General features: G+C 59.5%; 1 protein-coding gene across 3 annotated transcripts; it reads right to left on the reverse strand.

Annotated features, from left to right (window-relative positions):
• Positions 1–2010: 2010 nt before the first annotated feature.
• On the reverse strand, positions 2011–24041 carry KCNJ4 (potassium inwardly rectifying channel subfamily J member 4). Of its 3 annotated transcripts, XM_036102247.2 has the most exons (3): positions 23893–24036; positions 8093–8338; positions 2011–3423 (listed from the first exon to the last, which is right to left on the reverse strand). In XM_036102247.2, the coding sequence occupies exon 3, from the start codon at positions 3382–3384 to the stop codon at positions 2023–2025; it is 1362 nt and encodes a 453-aa protein (XP_035958140.1). In that variant the 5' UTR covers positions 3385–3423; positions 8093–8338; positions 23893–24036; the 3' UTR covers positions 2011–2022. The 3 variants fall into 3 exon arrangements, with proteins under 3 accessions (XP_035958140.1, XP_035958138.1, XP_035958139.1); XM_036102245.2 differs by lacking the exon at positions 8093–8338 and having other exon boundaries at positions 23893–24041; XM_036102246.2 differs by lacking the exons at positions 8093–8338; positions 23893–24036 and adding an exon at positions 3782–3890.
• Between the last annotated feature and the right edge of the window lie 665 nt (positions 24042–24706).

Raw genomic sequence — 24706 nt, forward strand, 5'->3', positions numbered from 1 at the left:
AGCCACATTGCCAGTGCTGGTGAAATATGATCATTCACAAAGCAGCTCACAGCACTTCACAGTAGGTGAGCTTTGGCCTGCTGCTTCCCTGCATTTCCTGAGGTAGTGGCGCCTTTTACCTAGAAGGTTCCTGGGAACAGCGAGGGTTCCCGCTGCTTCCTTACACCTCGACTGTTGGGTATGCAGTTGGCACATAGACTAGAGGTAGAGCTGGAAGGGGCTCTCACACTGAAAGTTTCTGTGACAGACTACCACGTACGGCCACAGTGGCACCCCGGTGTGGACACCCTTTGCCACGGGATTTTACCATGCTCCCAGAAGCTGGAGTCTGATTTCCCACCCTTTGAATCTGGGCTGGCCGCGTGACCTCATTGGCCAAGAGATTGCGGTGGAAACGATGTCATCCAAGTTCAAGGCTAGGCTCAAGAGACCTCGTAGCTTCTGCCTTCTCCCTCTTAGGTTGCTGCCCTGAGATGCCATGAAGGAATTTGGAGGAAGAGAGGCCCCGGCCGATAGCCAGACCGACCACCTGACACGCGGGCGAGGCCATCTTGGACCTTACAGCCGAGCTGATGTTCCCCAGCTGCTGGAGTGAGCCCCAGGAAACCGGGCAAGGGAGCACTCAGTCCACCCACAGAACCTCGAGAAAGAATATAGCACCGTCGTCCAGGTTTTGGGGTGGTTTGTTACACAGCACAGCTAACCGAAGCCCAGAGAAAGGAAAGGACTTAGCCAAGGTCCCACCCACAGTGAGACAGAGACCAAGTCCGACTAGGACCAGGTTTCCTAGCTGCCCCCGAGAGCCCTTGCCACCAGCGTCCTGAGGCCAAATTCATCGGCCCAGCCTGGCGTGTGTGCCTGGAGCAGGTGTGACCAGACAGGCCCCTCCCCCCCCCCCCCCCCCCCCGCCCCGCGCCGGCTTACAGAGGCTTAGCTGCCACCCACACAGGGCTTTCCTGCCCATCATCTCTTGGGAGGGAGGGGTGGTTCCTCCCATTCTACAGATGATGAAACTGAGGCCAAGAGCAGATGGGCAACTTGCTGGCAGCCACACAGCGGTGAAGTAGCAAAGCTCCAGCTCAAGCCCAGGTCCTCTGAAGCCGGCTCAGGATCTTTCCCATTGGCTCCCAGGAAGGAAAATGGCAGGTGGTATAGTCCCCTCCAGGGCTCAGTGTCTCGGAAAGGGACACGTACATACCACACACAGACACACTCACATCATGGTCTCTCTCTCTCTATCTCTTCTCTGCTTTTCATCTTCAGCCAGCCTACCCTAATGGACCATATACTTTATTAAAAATATATAGTTACAAACTCCATTGTCAATCTGGGCTGGACCCCGGGGATCTGGAGGGACCACAGGAGGTCCTCATCCTGCCCCTCGAGGTCCCACCTTTGTACCCAAACCTAACACCATCCAGGGGCCAAGATGGCTGGCTTTGGGGACCAGCCAGCTGGGCGGGAGAAGGGGCTAGGCTTGCCGGGCTGGGAGGGGGAGGGGTTCAGAGAGGGACTGCACCTCCTCGTCCTGCGGGTACAAATGGCAGAAGGTGGATTTGGTGCCTCCATTTCTCCATTTATAGATATTTACAAAAGAAAGTCAAGAGCAACTGGTCACAGTCATGCAAAAGAAACGCACCCCCACCCTCCCTCCCCCCACACTAACCCCTGCCCACCCCAGAACCCCGTGATGCCCACCCCCCAGCAGTCCAGCCGCCTTCCCCAAGGTTCTGAGAGTAAAGGGGGCACGTCCTTGAAGTGTCAGTGGGAAAAGGGTGGTGGGTCTGGGGTCCCCGAGATGCCAGTGGGTAGGCTGACAGGGCAGAGGGTATCCTGGGCCCTTCCCAGGCCTGGGCTCTGGAGTCAATAGGAAGGGGTTCCCCAGTCTTTGAAGCCCCCCCACCTCCCTCCGGAAGGTCCACGCAGCCAGGGTCAGCTCTGTCCTGAGTGTGGAGGGGGTGTCCTGGCATCCCACCCCCTGCAGAGGCTCGTGTGGGAAGTGATGAAGGCGGGGCCTGGAGGTCAGATGGCGGACTCCCTGCGGTAGGAGATGTTGTCCAGCGGGAGGGTGGCTTGCATGCGCTCCAGATCCAGGTGGCTGCCAAACTCCAGCATTCGGATGATGCCCGCCTCCTCCTTGGAGCCCGCCTCCAGGCCCAGGCCCGCGGCCACGGCAGCAGCGGCTGCCGCCTCCTCCTCCATCTCCTCTTCCTCCTGGCTCATGAGGGCCAGCTCGTTCTCGTAGCAGAAGGCACTGGGCGGGGGCGGCGGGGCAGGCAGCACGGTGATCTTGCTCTCCTGCAGCTCCCGGGCGGAGCAGCAGGGCGTGCCGGCCACCTCGTAGGTCTTGTGGAAGCGCGAGTAGTCCACCTTGTAGTGGCTCTTCTCCTCGAAGACCACGGGCTCAAAGCGGTGGCCCCACAGGATCTCGCTGGCCAGGTAGGAGCTGCGGGCCTGGGTGGTCATGGCGGTGGCCTCCACCATGCCCTCGAGGATGACCACGATCTCAAAGTCCTCCGACTCTAGCTCCTCCTTGCCCATGCCATAGAGCGGGCTGTCCTCGTCGATCTCGTGGACGATGATGATGGGCGACACCAGGAAGATGCGGTCCAGGCCGATGTCGTAGCCCACGTTGAGGTCCCGCTGGTCCAGCGGCAGGTACTCGCCCTCCTGGGTCATGTAGGGCTTGATGAGCTGGGCCCGCACGTGGGCCTCCACGATGTGGCTCTTGCGCAGGTTGCCCACGCGCCACATCAGGCAGAGCTTGCCGTCGCGCACCGAGATGACCGCGTGGTGGCTGAACAGCAGCGTCTGCGCCCGCTTCTTGGGCCGAGCCATCTTGGCCATGATGGTGCCGATCATGAAGGAGTCGATGACGCAGCCCACGATGGACTGGACCACCACGGCAATGACCGCCAGCGGGCACTCCTCCGTCACGCACCGGAACCCGTAGCCGATGGTCGTCTGCGTCTCCACCGAAAACAGGAAGGCGCCCAGGAAGCCGTTCACGTGCATGATGCAGGGCTTGGGGGCCGTCGGGGCGGCCGCGCCACCGCCCGTCGGGGCCCCCCCTGCCGCCACTGCTGCCGCCGCCGCTGCGGCCGCGGCCGCCGGGCCAGCCTCCAGGTCACCGTGGAAGAAGGCGATACACCAGAAGAGGAGGCCAAAGAAGAGCCAGGAGACCAGGAAGGCGGCGGAGAAGATCATGAGCATGTAGCGCCAGCGCGTGTCCACGCAGGTGGTGAATATGTCCGCCATGTAGCGCTGCGACTTGTTGCTCAGGTTGGCGAAGTAGACGTTGCATTGGCCGTTCTTCTTGACGAAGCGGTTGCGGCGTTTCCGCCGGGGCACGTGGGCCTGCCCGTTGCGGCTGTGCCCGTGCATGTCCTGAAGCCGGCGTGGTCACCTGGGAAGACGCAGGGCCTGGGGGGGGAAGCCCGACAGGTGAGATGCTGGCGGCCCGGGAAGCCCCCCCCCCCCCACCCCCGCCAGAGGCTCAGAAGGGGAAGAGCCTGGCCTAGGACCCAGGACCTCCTCGAGCCCCGCGGGCAGAACGTGGCGGGGGAGGTGCTTCTGAGGTCGGGGAGGGAGTGTGGGGGCCTGAGCCCGTGCCTCCAAGGACCAGAAGCTGAGGCCACCAGGCCGGCCCCCGTGCTGCCCCCCTCCGGCCCTCCTTGGCCCCCACCCCGTCCGGGGAGCTTCCTGGCACCCGTCTTGGCTCCACCATCTGTCCCCCTTGCCCTGAGCAGAGGGAGCTGCGAGCGCTCTGGCCCCTGCTCACCTCCTGGGTTCAGCCTCTGCCCTCTTGGCTCTCTCTGGGGCTGGACATCCTCCCGAGCTGGCCCGAAGAGCAGCCAGTGGCCCCCCGTGGCTTTGTACATTTACTAAAGATTAAACAGTTTTCACTTCACTTCCCCGCATTTCAAGTGCTCAGTGGCCACTTGTGGCTAATGGCTGCCATGACGAGACGGAGTTGATAGAGAACATTTGCCTCATTGCGGAAAGTCCTACCAGACGGCGCTGGGACCCAAGGCCCCATGTCGGTTCCTGTCCTGTCCCCAGACCTGCTGGGAACAGAAGTGGGTGAAGACACCAATGGTGGTGGTCAAGATGGAGGAAGGGGGAGCCCCAAGCTTTGGCTCCCATGTAGGTATTGCTAGTCCCATGTCACAGGTGAGGGAGCGGGGCTCAGAGAGGGGAAGTGACCTGCCCAAGGTCGCACAGCTGTGGAGTAAATCCAAACTCAGGTGTGTCTAGCCTTCAGCCCCCAGGTGCCGTCAACCTCCATGAGCTCACAAGTCCAGAGGCAGGGAGGCAGACACACCCACTGCCTCGCTGTGACACCTCGGAAAACTCATCTCCCCTCACCTGTAAAATGGGGATCAAAAGCCTACCTCACAGGACCCGAGGAGGTCGTGGGTGCTTGGTTAAAGCCAGTCACCCTCCTGCCTGCCTTCCCGAGTCTCCAGAGCAGGAGGACGCGGGCGAGAGGCAGGGTTTGCCTGTCGGCCTCCTCGGCTGTGTCTCAGTGGAGGGGACCCTCACCCCGCCGGGGCGGCAGAAGCACCAGCCGGGCCCACGGAGGGCAGACCCTCCCTCCACCCCTCCCCTCCGCCGGAGCCCCGGGAGAGAGAGGGTGCTGCCCGGGGCCCCCGCTCCTGGCAGGGCTGGGCCTGGGCCTGGGCTCCCGGTAACGTTTTGGCCCAGAATTATATAAGGCTGGAAGTTTCTATTTTCTGTTCTATTCTTCTTCCTGATCTAATTGTGCATCTGTGGTAATGTTTATACACTTCCCCGTTCAGGACAACTCGGTTGCCGCAGCAACCGGTGCGCGCCAACGCTGTAATTTAGAGATCAACAGCCTGGTGCCTGCCTGCGCCTCTTCCCGGGAGAAACTCCCTCCCTCGGCCGGGCCTGGGGAGACTGAGCCCTGCCCCCCTCCTCCCCCGCGATCACCCCCCACTCTGGGTTCTTCTCCCTTCCCAGCCTGTGCTCCCTGGATCATCCACCACATAACATGGGGGGCAAGTCACTTGGCTGCTGTGAGCCTCAGTTTCTTCATCTGGAAAATAGGACCAGTGAGACCCATCGGTCTGAAGATCTAACAGACAATGTGGGTGGGCAATGCTGGCCCTTAAGAGGTCATAACTTTAGCTGGGAGTCCCAGACCCTGTCTGCCACCTCCCCCAGAGGCCTAACAGCCAGGGCTCCAGGTGGGAGCCCTGAAGAAATTGGGGGCCAGGGGCACCTTCTAGGTTTTAGGGAGGTCGTCCTTCACTAAGCATCTCCCTTTCTGCTCTGTCCCGCTGTCTTGAATGCCTCCAGGAGCATCACAGAAGGAACCAGAGCCAGAAGGAACTGGAAATCACTGATTTCAAGACCCTCATTTTATATCTGAGGCCCAGGAAGCACAGACCTGGGATGGGTTGGCTAAGGGTCCCAGAGGGAGGCAGAGTGGACCAGCCCTGAGCCAGGGCACCTCATTCCCACTCCAGAGCTCCTGGGAGGTGAAGGTGCTCCTGGCAAGAGGAGCCTCCTCCCTGGAGTGCTTGGGGCAGGGTTTGCTGCAGGAGAAGACTCTTCATGGGGCTCCCACTCCCTAGGAGGGCCCAGGGCTGAGGGTCAGGGAGATGGTCCCTGCGTGTTCTAGGCTGCTGGTCCTCGCCCACCAGCATGGCCCACTTTTCCCCGGTCCTGAGTGCGAGTGGCATGATCAGCCCGGCCCCAGGATCCAGGGTCAGCTCTGAGGCTCCATATGTCCCCACCCGACACTCCCCTACCCCCAGCTTCAACCCTCACCCCCAGCCCCTGCCTTTCCATCACCCCATCCCCACCAGCCTCACATCTCAGCCCAGTGGGGACACAGCTTGTCCTGCACCCCTGCATCTCCTCTCCTGGTCATAGCAGTGTCCTCAAGCCCCTGCGGGGTTCCCCGCCCTGGGCCCACGGCTCTGCTCTGCCATGTTCAGCCATGCTCAGAAATGTCCGCTCCTGGGCTGATGGGAAAGCCGCCCCCAGACCCACCACCCTCCACCACGGAGGGGCCTGTGTGCCGCCTGTCCCCCTGGGGACCCTCAGTTGGTGAGGGCCCTGTCTGCAGGGACCCGTTCAAATAAGTGAGCGCTCCTGTCCCTGCTGACTCCTTCAGCAGGAACGAGAGGCTCACCTGCCAGCGCGCGGGCTGACCCACACGATGCCCGACCAAAAAGTGAAAAGTCCGAAGCTTGGTCTCGTGCTTGCATGGGACGGCCACCGGGAGACAGCCAGGTTTTCTGTCCCTTGTTTGTCACACGAGGCTTCCTGGCGAAGGCCCAAGGGCCCAAGGGGAACGTGCACAAGAGAAGGGGCACAGATGGTCGAAGAGGGCAAGAAGCATTGACAACGGGGTATCACCCTCCTCTGAATATAGATGTGCTTTTGGAGAGAGCGCATCCCGTGGATTGTGTCTACAGTGAAACCACACGAAGGCAGGGAGCTGGTGTTCATTCTCTTGCAACAAGTGTGCCGGGAAATGAACACACAGGGGAGAACTCGGTTTCAGCACGTTTCCTACGGCGGAGGCTCCGCGAGGCCGGGCCCCCCTCACTGCCTTGCGGGGTGACCTTGGGCAAGTCCTTCTCCTTCCGGGCCAGCTTCCTGGGCCGGTCGCTACCCGTGAGCCTGAGTGCATCCTGAGACTCCTTTCGCGGTCAACATTCTTTCTTTGGGGAAGTGATAGGGATGGGAGATGCTGGCTGCTTTTAAAAACATAATGTCCTTTCTTGGCGAAGTGAAGGATTGAGATGCTGCGCCAGTTACCAAACTTTTTCTTTTCCTTTAATTTTACGGTGCTGTCAACGTCCCAAATCTGGAGCCCCTAGTCCAGACTTCACTGGACAACTAGAGAAACTGAGGCCAAGAGCAGGGCTGTGGCACAGGGAGGCAGTGCCTAGCCAAGGACATTCTGGCCTCGGGGAGCTGGGGCAGGTGACCAGCAGGGCTGTCAACTCGTTGGCACCATCACTAGCCTGCTCCTTCCGGGGGACGGCCGGACGCCCGGCCTGCCACGGGTCCAGAGGAGGCAGGAGAAAGACCCCACGCCTGTCACTAGGTTTTCCCTCTGATTTTATGACCCACAACTCCCTTTGCCAAAGAAAAGCTGATAAAGGGACAGCAGTGCTAGGGGGACTCCAGCAACCCCGGCCGACTGTGAAGACAAATCTCCCAGTGCGCACCCACTCCCCGCATGGGAGAATGCTGGTGGCTGCAGGGGTATGTCACCGTGGCCCCCAGCCCGCGGCAGCAGCCCTTCCTGAGACGGGGACCAGGCAGGCTCTCTAGAGGGCAGGAGGAAGGGGACACTTAGCCAGCCTGCAGGGCCTTGATGCATGTCGTTGTTACTGGATGGGACAATAGGGCAGGTGAAGTGACTTGCCCAAGGTCACATTCCTCAGCCCTGGGGCCCAGCTGAACCTGCCGTCCTTCTCAGTGGCTGCTCTCAGGGAAGGAACCTTCTGGAAGTGTGAGCTCCCTGCCTGATCTATCTCCCTGAAGCGTCACTGCAAGGCTTTGTTTATTTAACAAGTATTTATTAAGCACCAACAGCAGCAACAAGCAGGGTTATTATTTCTCTTCCCAGCTGAAGAATCACAGGCTGGGGGTGGGGGGAGTAGGGACGAGGATGGGGGTTGCCCAGCAGAAGCGGCAAAGCTGGGATTCCCACTCAGGTCTGGCTGGCTCCAGCTCCTCGGCTCACCCTGGTCCCCCAGTCTCCGGCTTCGGGCTCCCTTCGCTTTCCACAACGCCCCGCTCAACGCAGATTCCTCGTGTCTCTCTGCAGCCCCCCAGGCCCAGCCCCAGCCCCTCCGGCCTCTGAATCTTCCCAGGCTGCCTCGCTAGCCGCAGCCCTGCCTCCTCTGAGCCCCTTGGCTCTCACTGCCTGTCTGTTCCACTCTGCGCCTTCTTGACTCCAGGAAAAGAACATGCTGGCTAAGCCCTTGTGTTTGGCCAGCAAAACCTGGCTCTCAGTCTCAGCTCTGTCACCTCCTAACGTGTCCTCTTTGGACCTCGGTTTCCTCATCTGCAAAGTGGACATGATAGCGATCGTACCTACCTCACCAGACCCCTGAGGAGGCGAGTGTGATAACCACTAGGAACAGAAACGCGGGCCGAGGGCTCCACAGGGCTTTGCAGGTGGAATGCACGGAATATGCGGATGATGCTGGTGGTGGTGGTCGTGATGATGATGAGGAGGAGGAGGATGAGGATGACGACACAGGACAGGGGACTGGGGGCCGGGAAACCCAGCATCAGGTCCTGCCTTCACTAACTGCTCCAGCCAGGTGCTCCTTCTCTGCATCTGCAAAATGGGGGACCATATTTGCTCCCTGGCAGGAGAGCGGGAAGATGTAAGAAACAAGGCGCCCAGCACAGAGTGTGAAATAAGGCAGGGGAGCTGGTGGGTGTTCCTGAGTCCCATCAGCCTCCTTCATCCCTGAAGCCCTCTGAGGCTTGGACAGGGAGGCTGACTCTTCTTCTACCAAAAGGAACAGGCACAAGGCAAAGGAGGTGAGGTGGGGTGGGGTGAGGGGCTAACTCAGTGAACCCAGATCAGGTTCTAGAGGCTAGAAAGATTTCCCTGGGGGATGTGGAAGGAATTAGCACCATTGTCTCCTTTCCCAGCCCCCTGAGGGGCCCCCCAGCCCCTCCTCCAGCTCTGACTGAGGCCTTTTAGGCCTGAGCGGCCTGGTTTGGGTAAGAATTCACTCAGCTCTGACACAGAGGGCTTTGCACAGAGATGGGAAAGGGCTCAAGGCCTGGCAGCTGAGCTGTGCTCCTCAAAGAGTAAAAGGGAGCTGGAGATGGATCTAGCCATGGGGGAAATTGTGGCATTTTGTCCCCTCCTGCCCACAGCCTTCTGGAGGCCCCTGTCCTGCTCCTCAGACCCCAGGAGGTCTGGCTACCTTGTCTTCATGAGGCTCAAGAGCCCACATCTTCCCCCTGCACTGGCTTCAACCCAAGTCCAAAGCGGACTCTCTGTACCACTTTCTGCCTGTGTGACCTTGGGCAAATTACTTAGCCTCTCTGGTCCCTGCACTCATCATCTCGAGGTGGGGCTAGCAATAGCCCTTACCTCATAAAACTGTAATGAGGAATAAATGGGATCATGCACATCACGTGCCCAGCACAGCGCACGTGGTTGCTAAGTGGTACAAATCACTCCCGAGGCTGACCAGTCCTTCCCTTGTCCTCCTCCCCCTGGATTTGAGCTGCAGCTCGCCAGAGCCCGCCCAGCACCCATCACATGGCCCTGCCCCGTTTGTTTTCCCACACTAGCCCCGGGAGCAGCCGAGCGAGGGCAGTGGCCACGATCTCCCCGGCGGGCTGGGCCGGAAGTGGGAGCAGTCCCGCCTCGCATGCTCGCTCCAGCAGATCCCTTGACCTCTCCGAGCCTTAGCGTCTTCATTTGCAAAGGAACGTGGTAATGCCTACCTTGCAGGGTGGTCCTGAGGGCCAGATGCGGATTGCCAACTGTCACAGAGTTGCAGGCCACAGAGTGGGTGCTCAATGAACGCCGTTCCTCCCTCACACTCTCCGTGCCCTGAAACCCCACTGCACAAGGAGGCCCGCCCCCACCGGCCACCGGGGTGACATCGCAAACTCCACACCGAGCACTGAGCATGCACTTCCTCTGTGCGGCCCTCTTCTGAGTGCTTTACGCTGATCAATTCCTGCCCTGCTCACTGTGACCTCAGAGGAAGTTACCATTATGATCCCTACTTTAGAAGTAAGAAAACTAAGGCAGAGACAGATCCAGCAACTGATCCAACATCACACAGCCCATTAGTGGAGGAGCCAGGATTTGGACCCAGGCGGTCGATGCCAGAGCACGTTCATTTGACATTTTACTCTCCTGGCCTGAGGACACATGGGTCACGTTGCACGTTTCTTCCCTTTAGTAAATATTTATCCAGCCCTACTGTGTGCCAGCCTCTGTCAATCAGTCCTTTTGGGAAAGGAGAAGCTGGGTCATAGGGCAAGTTGGAGCCAGAACATGGTCCCTGATTATAGAGCCAGACACACAGGAGACTCTGGGCTTGCAGAGGGGCTCTGAGCAGTGTGGGGTGAGCGGGCTCATTCTTCCAGCTCTGACCCCACCTCCCAACTTTCCTGCCCAGCCATTCAGCCAGCAGGTGAACAGGCTCAGAAAGCAAGGTCCCCAGAATGTCCAGAGAGGCCTTCTGGTCACAGCCAAATGGCAGGAGCTGGTGGCCGCAGGACCCCAAGGGTCACTGCTCCAACCTGCAGCCGTGCCCCTTCTTGCCTGGCCCGCGCCTGGCCCCTGCCCTGACGGAGAGCTTACCACCCCCACAGGAGCTGCCTCGATTGGCCCACCAAAGGGACTGCCCCCAAACACCTGTGCCCTTCTTCTATACAGGGACTGGAAGGTGAGAGCAGATCTCTGGAGGCTCCTCTTTTCCAGAACAACCTCAGCTCTCTCATTGGTGGTGGGATTCAATCCCCCATGGCCTCATTGTGGCTTCTCGGGGCCTGGTCTGCCGTGCATTCTTCCTCCAAAATTGTTCAGTCCACTACTATTTATCGCACCCTTGCTGCGGGTCAGACCCAGGCCGTGGACTCACCCAGCTTATGGCTCAGCTGGGGAGAGACGTTGCACACATAATAGCATCTACACAGTTGGGCAGTCAGAAATTGTGGTAAGCTGCTTGAAGGAAAGTTCGGCGTGATGTGAAAGAAAGGACAAGGGGGTCTTGTTTACTGGGGGTCCCCTAAGGTCTCTTTGAGAAAGTGACATTGAAACTAGCTCTGAGTAGTGACTGGGAGTCAAGTCGGTGAGGAGAACTGTGTGTCTGTGTGAAAGGTAGGATGTAGAACATTCCAGAAGGGGTTTGGCGTGTCAAGAATCTGCAGCAAGTCCGCTTAGTGGGAGTGAAGTGAGCAAGAGGAGCGAGAGCAAACTTGCCCAGGATGAGGTCCCAGAGGTAGGGGGTGGGAGGGATTACGGATTTCACCCTCACGGCCACAGGAAACAGGTGGGCAGGCAGTTGGGTTTTGCCTGGTTGGATCTTTTCAATTTTCATGTGAAATCTTTAAGACAGATAGGAATAAAGAATAATACAATAAACCCTTGTGTATCCACCACCAGGCTTAAGAAATAAAACCTCCTCAGGGCAACTGGGGGGCTCAGTTTGGTAAAGCATCTGACTCCATCTCTGCTCAGGTCTTGATCGCAGGGTCGTGAGTTCAAGCCCTGCGCTGGGCTCCATGCTGGGCGTGGAGCCTACTTAAAAAAAGAAAAGAAAAAAAGAAACCCTCCTCGATGTGGCTTCTGTGGCCTCCTGCCCTGGTCTGGCCTCGGAGGCCTCCGCTGTCTGGGCCTGGTGCACTCACGGGGTAAGAGGTGCTGGGGCCCCGCACGGGGTCCCGTGCACGCAGGAGGCTTTCGAGTGGGTTCGGGCGGCAGCCCAGGCGGTGGCCTGCAGGGCGCGGTGGCAGGTTGCATGGGGCGGTTGGGAAGAGGGGTGTTGGGAACAGGTGCAACGGGACACTGAAAGAGGACCCGATTTAAGGAGTGATGGTTTCCAGTGTGCGGTGGCCGTGGGGTGTGCGGGTGGAGAAGTCCGCAGCATGTCCGACCCGGAGGCTGATGCTGACCACTGGCGCTGTGGGAAGCTATGGAAGCGGATGCGGCCGCCTGGGGCAGGAATGCTGAGGAGGAGAGCGGAGGCCCCAGAGCCGCTGGGCATCCCCTGCCCGCGGACGAGGTCCCGGCACAGCGGAGGGAGGCAGAGCGGCAACCGGACAGCAGGGCCCCCGGAGCCAGGAGAAGAGGAGTTTCGGCAGAGCTGCCCAGTGGGCCCCGACCAGCCCAGACCACGTGAGGCCAGAGGCCCCACATCCCTCCTCCACTCGGATGCTGTCCCTCCCCAGCCACCAAGGGCGAAGTGAGGACACCAGAGAAGGCAAGGTGCTGGGGACGTGGTAGCTGCGGTGGGCCAGGGACAGGAGCAGAGGTGGCCTCGGCACAGCCCACGTCCAGGGCACGTGCCCCAGCCGGGGAAGGGGGCAGGCATGGAGATCACCACCCCAACCTCGGTCTCTCAGCAAACAAGCCCGCAGGAGCTGGGGCTGACGGCCAGGGCGGGGTTGGGGGGAGGGAGTGTCTCCCGGCGCCGTGGGGCGGGGCGCGTGGGGGCTGATGCCTCTCACCCACACCAGCACGGGGTTCCCTGGATTCTCTGATGGGCCTAAGAAGAGGTGTGGGGAGACGGGAGGAGCAGGGAAGGCGAGTCTGAGCCAAGTCCCAGGCTTACTTCCTGCCTCGCCCTGCGTGGCCCTGCGTGGCCTCGGAGAGCCATGGGACTGCCTGTGACACTTGGGTACGCTCTTGGACCTCAGCCTGCAGCCGGTCATGCACCAGGGGAGCTGGGCCCCTTGTCTGCCCAGCCTGGCCTGGAGGCAGCCTGATGCCCATCCGCGAATGGCACATCACGCAGCCAGCAAAAGAGGAGGGAGCCCTGGAAGGAGCCATGTGGGTCTTCAAGATGTGTCTTTTAGCAAAAAAGAAAAAAAAAAAAGGCAACAGTGATGAACATTGAGTATAGTATCTACCATTTGTGGAAAAAAGGAGAGAACGAAATTTATAGACACACATATTTGCTTGTCTGGGCTTGTCTGTGGATGGAGCCCCAGGAAGCTGGTGACACTGGCCGCCTCCGGGGGAGCGGGGGGGAAGCAGGTGGCTGGGGATGGGTGGGAGGAAGAATTCTCACTGGATTCCTGTTTGTGTCTTTTTAATTTTAGAGCCATATGAATGTATTACCTACAGAAAAAAAAAAGACACATAGAAGGCTTTAAAATTAGTGCATACATATGTGTATTTTTCTGAGAAGGCTTAGAGCATTCATAAGGTCCCCAAAAGGGCCTGTGATCCCAGGAAGCCTGAGAATGTTTTACTTCGGTGCTGTGCAGCCATGGGAAAATGCCTTGACTTCTCTGAGTCACATCCCTAAGACGGGGAGGAATAACACCCACTTGGTGGGCATGCTGTGAACATGAACCGCAGCGTGGACGGTAAGGGTTTATAAACTGTAAAGTGCAGAAGCCCTTCTTGAAGGGGCTGAGCATCACCTCCCATCCTCTCCCCAGCCCCTCTTGAGGGCTCCTCTCCAGGGCTCCCAGGCTCCGAAGGGGGCCCTGGCTCCTCACCCCTGCCTTCCTCCTCGAGTCCTCCAGGCCCAAAGGCCCCCATCCGGCTGGCTCCTCGAACCCTCCTCCAGCCTCCATGTGCACACCTCTTGCAGGGCCCAGGCTTGGCCTTGGCTTAAAATGCCACAGACCCCGGCCGCCCCAGTTGTCCTTGGGAGCAGCAACAGGCTGATGGGGCTCCTGCTCTCGGCGGCGTCTGCTCAGCGTCTAAGAGGCAACGTGAACCCAGCATTGCTAAGACCGACCAATGCCCCGCCCCCCGCTGCCTTCCCATCACCGTCTGTGACCTCCCAGGGGGTCGTTCTAACACATGGGCGTCACCCTTCTACCCTCCCAAAGCCAGTCATCATAATAATGGTAGAACAACTGAGTGTCTACTGTGGGCCAAGCCCTGGCCACAACTTTGATCCTGATCCGGAGGTGGGTGCTGTCACTCTCATCTTCGTCTGGGTTCAGGAGCTTCTGCAAGAAGGTGAACTGTGGGACTGGGGCCTGGACGCTGGCCCCACACGCTGTCCAGCCAGCCTGCAGCGTCCCCCTTGCTCCAGGCCACGTCACGACCACACAACTCCACTTCCCCTCTTCCCCACCGCACCCCACCCCCAGCCGCTCAGGCCATTCTTCTGTTCCTTGAACACAGCAAGTTTATTCCTATCTCTGGTCTTTACACGGGTTGTTCCTTCTGGTTGAAATCCTCCCAGACGCCACTGCTCACACCTTGCTACCGTTCAGGTCTGAGTCAGAGGCTGCCTCCTCCGAGAGGCCCCCAGGTGCTCTCTGTCTGCGTCCTGATCCTCACAGCATTTCTCTGATCCAAACCGATTTCATGTACAACCACCATTAAGTGCAGGGGTCTTGAATCTCTGCTTCACCCTGGAACCCTGGTGCCCGGCACATGGTAGACACTTAAACATCGGAGGACTGACGAAGAAACAAGATAATTTCCGCTTGTCATCATTCCCGTGAGGGACCTAAGCAGGGGATATGACAGAATGTGACCAAGGAGGAGCTATTTTTGTCACCGTAGTCAGGGAGAGCCTCTCCGCGGCGGAGGTGGTCTCTGAGTGGAGGCCAGAAGGAGAGCTTCCGGGGCACTGGAGTGAGGCAGGATGGCGGAGGCCTCGGGCCTTTACCCCCCCTTCCACAGAGCACCGGCTTCTCCGAAGGTGTCCCCCAGGGGAGTGAGCAGGGTGTCCCTGATTCCCACGGAGGGCTCTAGGCCCCTAAGAGAAGCTCCAAGGACTGGAGGAGGGGGTGAGGAGGCTGGGGCAGGCAGACAGGTCTCCGAAGAGCCAGAGACAGGGGTAGGAACACTCAGTCCCTGCTCCGACCCCAGAGCTCCCACTCAGCCACAGACATGAGTGACTGTCCCTATGGGGAGGCCGACTACACCAGGCAGAGTGCTATGTGCTCACCATTCTGGCCATCTGCCCAGCTGGCTCCTAAGGCCAGAGACTCTCAGACTCCATTCATTCATTCATTCATTCATCACCCTAAACCTATGCTGAGCTGGAGTGGCCTCTGCCCTCCCGCCTGGTGGAAGGCACCACACTCAGAGCCTTCCTCGGGGGATGCTCCATACATCCCCGTGGAGTGAGCACCTACCATGTGCTGGGGGAAGAGAAGTGAGTAAGACACAACCCTGCTTTGCTGAGCTCCGTGTGTTAACATGTGAGGCCAAGGCAGGAGGGCTTCGAGAGAGGTCCCCAGGGAGATGTGGGTCGAGCTGGAAATGTGAAGAAGAAGCAGGGCTGGGCCCGGGCTGGGCTGGGCAGAGAGTGGGCCCTGGGCCCTGGGGTGGGGTGGCTGGCTGTGGGGCTCGACAGCCCTGAGCAAAGTGGGCTGCTGGGCCAGGGAAGGGAGGTCCGAGGACAGCAGAGAGACATCCTGGAATTCTTGCCACTTATATTCTTGGGAGCTGAGCCTCCTGGAAAAAAAAGGGTTCTGCACACCCCAGCCTCTGTGCTGCTTCCAGGATTTCTATACAGGGCGGTAGCTTTTAAACTTTCTGACCAAGACCCAGATTAAAAACAAACACACTGTACATTGCTACTCATTATACAACATATATATTTTAAAAACTGTAACAAGAGCATTGCAAAATAATACCCTCACTACATACAAAGCGCTTGACATTTTCTTTTTTATTTCATTAAGAATATAAGTAGTGAGCTCACTAAATCAATTTCACAACCACTAATGGATCAGGACCTGCATGTACGCTGAACAATACTGACCTGCTGGGTGCTCAGGAGCCCTGAACTGGCTGAGATGGGGATCTAGGGCTTGTCTATTTTCTTTTCGGGTGTCCCCGGGTGGGCACAAGCCTCTAGGGCCTGTCTTGAAGCTACAACTGCCCATGCTAGGACCATGGGCTTTTGGAGGGCACAACTGTGGGGAGAGTTGTTGGAGGTCATGAGGGAAAACTTGGAACACTCTGTTAGACCCTTAGGATCATGGGACCTCTGTACCGTGGCCCAGACAATAAGGACTCTGGGTTCTGGGTCTGATCCCTTTCTCTGGCCCTGTATTACAACCTGCTGCTGTCCCCCTAACAGATGTCATTCAGCAGCTGCTTGCACACCTCCCATGACAGAGAGCTCACCCCTCCTCAGGCAGCCCACTAGAGTGTGGGGAGTGAGGCTCTGTCTTGCTGTTAATGCAGCTGATAACTGTAACTCCCTCCCATGGCTGGCTGTCAGTTCGTTCTCCTCTCTCCTGGCCTGTCACCCCAGGGACCCAGGCCAGCTCCAGCATGAGGCCATGCCCGCGCTCTGCCCCACCTGGTTCCTTCTCCTCCCTGTTGCCCAGTGTCTGGGGGATGGCCCTGAAACCCAGCCAGAGAGGCTCTTTCCAAGGTCAGGTGGCCTGAGGATCTGCAGCTGCACAGCCTGGTGCTGGTGCTCAGCCAGCCCTGCCCCCACCCAAGCAGGTCTGAAGGGTTCGGCAGAGGGTTCGGGTGCTGATACCCAGGATAACTAGAGAAGCAGCGTCTGAAGGCGGTGGCCAGTGAGCATGGGGGCTGGGGCCTGGCAATCAGCAGGACTCGCCCCTGACCAGTCGGGCCACACAGAAGCTCCTGTCAACGATGGGCGATGTTTCTCTCAAAGCTCATGGATCTTCCCAGCAACCCACAGATGTAGGGGCACAAGCCCACCCCATAGGTCAGGGCATGGAGGCTCAGAGAGGTGAATACACTGCCCAAGGCCACACAGCCACTCAGGGGTAGAGCTGGACTTGAACCCAGATCTGTTTCCCCTCCATAGGGCTCAGCTGGGACTACGGAGGCCAGAGGAGAGAAGCCTTGGGGGAGCACGGGGGGAGCTAGCCGCCCTTCCTGTAGGGAATGGGCTGGTTCCCTCAGAGCAAAAGCCAAAGTAGGAGGCAGGTATCCCTTAGCAGAACCTTCCAGACACAGTCGGCTGCCCCAGGAGATGGTGAGCTCCCTACCAAGAGGCCCATGTGCCAGAGTGCCTGAGCCCCTCTGCCCTTTCCCACCTGTGCCCACGACCAGGCTACCTCCAGCTCTGTGCATGCTACCTCCCTCAGAGGGTCCCACGGAGAGTCCAAATCGCTGCCCCCCATTCCTGCTGTCCCCTGGGCGCAGCAGCACCTTAACTGTCACAGGGCAGAGGGCCTGGACTTCTCAGGCCTACACTGGGAGTTTGGGGTAGGGGTCGAGATTGGGAGGGGAGCTGCAGGGGGCGGGTAGGGGAGAGACTTTGCTGGTCCGGATCGGGGGGGGGGGGTGGGGTGGGGGGGGCGGTCCCAGAGGCCAGATGGTAAAACTTGGCACCATTTCTGTCACCAAATCAAGGTTGGGCGAGCTCCCTCCTCAAAGCCTCATTCTCCCCGTCAGTAAAATGGGATTAGTCCCTCACAGTCATGTGCCCCCTCCTCCCTGGCCTAGCTCAGGTCCCCTCCCATCTTGCAGCCCAGGTCGAGCTGGGGCAGCTCCACAGCAGACAGGGCAACAAAAGGGAAAAGCCAAGCACATCCCCCCATTGCCACAGGTTGTCCCTGTTTCATGGAGGAGCTAAGAGAGGTTCCCAGGGGGTGACAGTGACCCAATCAAGGTCACAATGGGTAAAGGGTAAGTGAGGGGGGTAGCTGGGATTCAATCCCAGGCCGGCCTGACTCAGGCAGACTTCTTTGTTCAGCTGCCCCAGAAATCCCCAGACTGGAGGGAGGGAAGAGGCAGAGAGTCAGGAGGAGCCCTGGGCCAGTCCAGCCCCAGCTCTGCCACCATTGCTGCGGGATCTTGGGTGATTCACTGTGGTCTCTGGGCTCAGTTGCTCCATGTCCCAGCAGAGTATGGGAGAAAAAGCAAATACAGGAGCAGATGAGGCCACCAGAAAACGCTAGGTAGAGTTTTCCCCATCTTCCCAGGCCCAGGGGTGCCTCTGCTCAACTGCACTCCCCACGTCCGGCCCCATCTCCCCTCTGCCCTTCCAGAGGCCCCTGCTGGGTCCACCTGAGCAGGCCTAGACCAAAGCTCTCAGTTGATAGGGCCATGACCATGAACATAGCTTCTCCCTATACCGCTCCAGCTGGGGTCCAAACACCAAGGATCACCAGTCTTGGTAGCCTCTCTCCTTGACCTGCCAATGCCCCCCACGGACACCTGGCCTCCCCCTGTCCCCTGAGACCAGATATTCCGGCTGTTGGCACAAGAGCTGGTCAATCACTGGCCAGGCAGCCACAGGGAGGAATGGGGCAACTGGCGCAGGGAGAGAAAGGGGAGCCCCGGGCTGGAAGAGACGCACGTTTCCTCCTTCAGCAAGCCAAATGGACGGACCCAGAATGGCTGGAACTGGGAGGATTCCAGCAGGACGCTGGTATACAGCTGCTTCTACCTGCCGGACCTTGGGCAAACTCGGGCTTCTAGCTGAGCCTCAGTTTCCTCAACTGAAAAGTGGGAGTGATGGCCCTCACGGAGTGGCAAGGAGCATTCAGTAAAACCATGAATACAAAGCCTAGCCTAGAGCCCGGCACATGGGGGCTTGTCTCCCTTCCTGCCTCAGGACCCCCAAGAAAACCTCCCTGTCAGCCGAGCCGCCAAGCAACAACACCACCTCTCCGAGCAGCCGGGCGTCTGAGTGTGCGTGTGAGGGAGTGTGTGAGAGAGCGTGCGAGCGTGTGCTGGGAGGACTGAGGCAGGGGAACACCAAAGAGGGGGCAGCGCCCCACCCCAGCACTCCCCTCCCCCATTTGCCTGCCTGCGTGTCCTAAAACAGAACAGTGGTCTTAGAATGAAGCAAAAACCCACCAGCTCAAACCTCGTCCCAGTCACTTTCTATTTGAGTCCCGTCAGCCACTCCCCGTGCTGGACCTCAGTGTCCCCTTCCAGAAACAGAGAGGACCGCGGATGTCCCAAGTCTCGCAGCTTTGCTGTAGGGACTGGAGAGTGGGTGGCAGGGGCAGAAGTGTCCCAGGCCTTTGAGAGCGGGAGGCCGAGACCCAGAGCCAGCTGGAGCGTGAGCCCACCCTGCCCCCCTCGCTGCACCCCACCCACCACCCTGAGAGGCGCGCAGAGAGCCCCGAGTGCGCGCCGGCAGGAGCGCGCGTGTGTGACTCAAGGTCTATTCATAGCTGAGCTCCACCAGCTGCAGCGTCACAGGCAGAGGGGCCTCAGCCCGTATTATTATTTCAATTACCATCTGAATTAAAAGTTTGAGCAGCGATCAGCCCACATAGCGAGGGGAAGAGGGAGCAGGAGAAAAATAAAGATGAAAAGGAGAAGAAGGGCTGCGCCCGAAGATCCCCCCACACCCCAAGGAGGGCTGAGTCGCCCAGGAGGCTTAAAGGTTATGCCAACCTCCAGGATTCCTGCCTGCCCCTTGCCCGGGGCCCAAGGTCCTCATGGGGATGGGAGGAGCACTTAGAGATGACGGCCCTCAGGGAGCTACACTGTGCAAACAGATCATTTGGTCCAGATTCTCCCTCACACTGACAAACGAGCACAGCAAGCTCAGAGAGGGTGGGGGACTGACCTAAGGTCGCACTGGGAGCCACACCCAAGGCTGCTGGTGCCAAGCTCCTCCTCCCTTGCCAGGCAGGTCCCACCCACAGGTTCCCGTGACCTCACAGGGTGTATAGCACTGACATCTGTGGGTGGCGCTGGGGCAGGGCCAGGGAGGACAGAGGTGGACATGCTGTTTCTGCTGGTTTCTCTTCCTGCGCCCTTCTCTGCATTCCCCAGGCCAACTCCCCTACCCACAGCCTTAGCCTAGAGCCAGCACCCTCTCAGCCCTCTGCCAAACCACCGAGCAGTCAGGACCTCCAATCCCAGAGCTCACACCATCGTCAGCCCAAAGGACCCTCCTGACCCACCAGTGCAGGGAACAGACCCCCTGGCCCAAATCTGACTCTCTGGGCACCTTTGAACAGGTCATTCTTTGTCCCTGTGCCTTAGTCTTCCCCTTTGTAAAGTGAGTTCTTCCCTGGGTGCCCGTCTATATCCATGTCTTCAGAATGGAGCCCCCAGAGGATCATTGAGGGGGTGTCATGCTGTGGGGGCGACACATCATCTCCTGCCAAACCCCAGCCCAGGGGAGGGACTTTCTCCATTCTTTTCTCAAGGAAGTCCCAGGGAGAGCCCCTGAGAATCAGACTGGCCGGGACTCAAATCCAGACTCATCCACCTCCCTGCTGTGTGACCTTGGGCAAATCGAATAGAGTCTCTGAGCCATGGCTCCCCCATCTGTAACACAGGGACACCAAATCGACATTGCAGGGTTGTTGGGAGGATTACAAGAGAAAGCGTTTGCAAAAAGCTCCTACCCCAATGCCTGGCGTAACAATGTGAGTTTCCTTGCTGGAAAGCGGGTAAGTGACGGGTGCTGCTCCCCAGCCTCTCCTGGGATATGAAGGACTGAGATTTTGGAGGTGGGGATGTCATTCACCCTCACCCATAAAGCAGGAATCACCGGGACAGGATTCTTGGCAGGTACTCATCTCATCTGGTTCTGCTTAAATAGCTCTGGGAATGAGGAGCTCACTATTTCACAAAACATCCACAGAGGCTCCCCATCTTTCTCTTCCTCCAGCTCTGGGAATCTTCTAGAAGGGGCCATAATCTTCTAGATTAACCCCAAATCTAGCCTGTCCCTGCCTGGGACTGCTTGGAACTCGCTTTAAAATGAGCCCAAAAGGGAGCTCTTCAAGTAGACCGAACGAGGGATGGGATTAATGCTCAGGGATGCTGGAGATGAGGGGAACCAGGGAGCAGGAAGGGAGAACAGAGGAGGCCAAAGTGAGAACTGGGCCCTCCAAGCTCCTGGGTCCCGCCTGGTCTTGCACAGTGTTCCACAGGGTGTGTATCTGCCTGCCTGCCCACCTACTTCTAGGCAGGGCTGGGAACCAGGGCCCTGGGTTCGGGCCCCAGCACTACTTCCTCTACCCCCAAACCATTACTGTGACCTTGGGATGGGGGTCTTTGGGCCTTTGGGCCTCAGTTTCCACTTTTGTAAAACAAGGACATCAGAGCAGTGAGTTAAGCTCCAAGCCTTCTGTCCGTATTGAGCTACTGTCCCCACTGCCCCCTTACCTTCTGCCCAGCATGCAGGGAGCCACCGGGCCCCTAAGGCTCTGGGGGTCTAGGGCCAGAGACCCTGTCTCTTCCCCTGTCTCTCACCTTCATGTCCACTATCTCTTTCACATCTCGTGCCTTTGAGGGTTCTCTCGTCCCCATTTGACAGGTGAGGAGATGGAGGCATAAGGAGGTAGACTTTGCTGAAAGTCACAGGGAGCCGTTCAAAATTCCAGACTCCTCCTCTGTGCCCAGGAGAGCAGCAGGGCTCAAGGGCATCTTTTTTCAGGAGACTCACCAAGATCTCGAGTGGCCAACTGTTCTCCACACAGATGTAGACACTGCACAGGGCACGGGATGGGGGGACCTGCCCAAGGTCACCCAGCAAGGCAATGACAGATCGTCCTGAATTTAGGCTCCCTGCCTCCCAGGTGCCACCTAGCCAGGGGGACAGCAACATGGTCTGACCTCCTGCCCTGGCCCTGGGATCTTTCCAAGATCGGAGCCCTTGTCCTGCCTTGAGGCCCTGCTTGGCTGCTCCTGGAAGCCCCCACCACCTGGGACTGAGGCGGCAAGAGTGAGCAGGAAGACAGGAATTTAAGTTGAGGGTTGGCCGCTTGCCCCCCGGCCCTCCGTCCCTCCCTTTCCTCGTGCAGGGGGAGCGGCGGTGATGTAATGCATGTAATGCACTCGGCTTTGGTCCCGGTGCCAATCTCAGAAGAGAGACGACAGATTGCGTGAGCCAAATTTGGCATCCTAGGGGGGAGAGGCATGAAAAGTGGAGATGTGGAGGAGAGGAGCGAGGAGCCTGGAGAGGTGCGGGAGAAGCCCCCCTGCCCGGCAGACCCCGGAGTCACCTCCTCTCCTTCCACCCTGGCCCCCCCACCAACCGCTCCAGCCCACCTGGCCTCAGGATCCCCTCCTCACTCTGAGAGACCGGCCTAGTTCTGCCCCGGACCCTCCAGCCCCAGGACTGCCAGTCCTGCCCCCCCAACACACCGCTCCAGCTCCATTTCCCACCGCCACTAGTCTCCTGGTTACCATGTTGCTGGTTGTCATGTCGCTTACATGTCCTCGTGACTCAGTGGTCCCCGCAGAGGGGCCCCCTCCTCCTCACACCCCCCTCAGCACTCACCCCCGCCTCCCCCAGATCCACATTAAGAACCAACCCGCCCTGTAAGCCTACACTCTTCCTCCTCCCCTCTTATCCTAAGCTAAGAAATCTTTCCACAGCATCTCCTAGAGCTACTTCATTCTGTGTTCTGCAAATGTCTAAGAACCTACTATGCTCCAGGCTTTTGCAAGCTGCTTTCAGAGACCTGACATCGTCTGTAAATCACTTGGCAACCCAATGAAGTCAGTACCAACATCCCCATTCTCCAGTTGAAGACACTGAGGCCCAGAGAGGTCAAGCCAGCTGCCCAAGGTCACCCAGCAGATACTCAAGGCCAGCTCCGTCTGTTCCCAGTCACCCCAGAGGCTTTTTTTTTTTCTTTCTGGGAGAAGTGCTTCCTTTTCAAGGGTAACCAAATATTCCTGAGGAATAGCTCCTAAGCCCCAGATCCCCCTCTAATTTTTGGACACTCCCCTTCTTGGTCAATCCTCTATTTGAGGCCATATCCTCTCTTTCCATTAGCTGTTCACCTTCCCAAAGGTAAAATGAGTCCTTACTGCCGTCCGCCCAGCACTTTCCCCAGCCTGTGAACAGCCCTCAGCTCATTTGAGCCCTTGGAGGTCAGTGGGGCAGAGAGCTGTGTCCTCATTCCATAGATATGGAAGCTGAGGGTCAGGGAGGAGAGGGACTTGCTCAGGGTGCTGGTCCCTCAGCTAGTGAGCAGATTTCCAGGAGCCTGAATGTAGGGTATGTGAAGCCCACTTCCCAGTGTGGAAAACCCCAGAAAGAGCCCTCCTCCCTGTGGAGAACAGTCGAATGTTCTAGGCTCAGCCCTCCAAGCTCCAACTTGGATATGGGTCAGCTCAATGGCCAACAGCCTTTGCTCCTGCCATGTTGCAACCCAGACCTTATCCCACCACCCTTTTGTGTCTTCTGTTCCTCTCATCCCAGGCCAAGGCAGGGCCACAGTGTGGCTCTCAGGCCCCCAAAAGTCCTGCCCATAGCTCCCCAAACTCTGGCAGCCCGGTAGGTCACAGGACTGTATGTGGGGAGAAGCAGAACAGGCATTTCTCTCTCTCTCTCTCTCTCTCTCTCTCTCTCTCTCTCTCACACACACACACACACACACACACACACACGGGTCTGCCTCCTCTCTGGGTCTTGCACGTGTGGCCCTGGGACCTCCGTCCCTCAGCTCCCCGTTCCCTCAACCTGCTGCTCAGCATCCTACTGGTCTCGAGGCCCTGGCTTGCCAACTGAGCCAGGTTGCCCTGCCTCTAGTCCCTCCACCACTCTCCCACCTACCATCTCCCCGCATTCTCTCCCCATCTTAGAGCCTAGGCACCGGAGGCAGAAGTGTGATGTTGACGCTGGTGGGGAGGCAGGGAAGTTTCCCTGCTCAGGGGCTCATTCAGACCTCTCTTTCCTTGGGGCTCTCCTGTAGGGAGAGAAGAGCAGTCCTTGCCTCTCTCCACAGCTTCCGTCTCTCCCACTCTGAAATGTGAAATACTCCGTTGACTGGACCCCTGTCCACCCACCTTGGGGTCACCTGGCCCAAAGTAGGTGCTCAAAGCATGACAGGTGGGATGTTGTTTTCTGTCAGATCAGAGGGCCATTTGCAAACAGGTTGCAGCTGGGGAAGTGGAAAGGGGACCCCCCCCCACCCTTTGCCACGAGTCACCTGCCTTGAAGCTCCTCAGAACCGGCTGACAACTGGGGGTGGGTGGAGGCAGGGAAAGGTCGTGGCCGGGGCAGAAGGTCAAGGCCTCTTCTACCCACCCCTCTCCGCCTTTCTGGCCACAACCCAGACCTTCACGCTCCCGACGGACCGAGGGACAGAGAGACAGAGCTGGCCAGCTCCCGGGGAGTCGCTGGGCCGCGCGGAACGCGCGCCTGGCAGCCGAGACCCGCGGGGATAAGGTGCTGACGGGCGGGGCCAACGGCTCCCACCGCCCCCCCCCCCGACGGGACACACAGACACGCACGCGGCCGGACAGACAGACGGACAGCGCCAGCGGTGGGCGTGGGCCCGGCTTACCGCGGGGCGGAGGGTCCGACGAAGGTCCAGGAGGCGGCGAGCGGGCTCTACATCCCACGGCGCGGTCGGGCGGGCGGCGTCCCGGGCGGGGAGAGGGGAGTCCCGGCGCCCCCTCCCCGCGAACTCGGCGGGCCGGCGCCGCCCCCCCTCCCCGGCTGCCGGTGGGTCTGTCCGTCGGTCTCCGGGTCTCCGCGCCTCGGGGCCGTCCCGCGCCTCTCCCCGCGGGCCGCCCAACTTTCAGCGCTGCCCCGCGCCGCGCCCCCGGCGCCGCCTGGGCGTCAGCATCGTCGGGCCGGGCCCCGGCTCAGAGCCCGGGGGTCCGGGGGCCCATGGCGCTCGACCGCCCGCGCTCGCGCCCCCCGCCCCCGCCGCCCGTCCGCCGCCGCCCGCCGCTGTTCTCGCGCTGTCACTCCGCGCTGTCCCCCGCCCTGCGCTCCGCTCCCTGCCCCGCGGCGCTCGCCTCCGGCCCCGGCCCCGAGAACCCCGCGGCCGGCCGGCCCGGGATCCGCTGCCACCCACCCCGGCTGCCCCCCTGGGTCTCTGTCCCTCTGCCGGTCTCCTCTGTCCCCGTGCGGGTCTCTCCGTCTCTCCCTGCGGGGTCTCTGTCTTCTCCCTGCCGCCCTCCCAGTGTCTCCCCTGCCTCCCTCCGCCTCTGCCCTGTCTCCCCTGCGCGTCTCTATCTGTCCTCCTCCCGGTCTCCGTCTGTCCTTCTCTGTCTCTCTCTCCCTCCCACTCTCGGTGCGGCCCCCGCTGTCTCCGACCCAGGCCCGCGCCTCCGCCGCGTCCCCGGCTCGCCCGGGAGCCCGAGCTCCCG

Source organism: Halichoerus grypus, chromosome 6, assembly GCF_964656455.1.
Source record: "Halichoerus grypus chromosome 6, mHalGry1.hap1.1, whole genome shotgun sequence".
Classification (NCBI taxonomy): Eukaryota; Metazoa; Chordata; class Mammalia; order Carnivora; family Phocidae; genus Halichoerus; species Halichoerus grypus.

Excerpts from the sequence above, each read along its gene's own strand:
- KCNJ4 (XM_036102245.2), bottom strand. The coding sequence starts at position 3,384 with ATGCACGGGCACAGCCGCAACGGGCAGGCCCACGTGCCCCGGCGGAAA.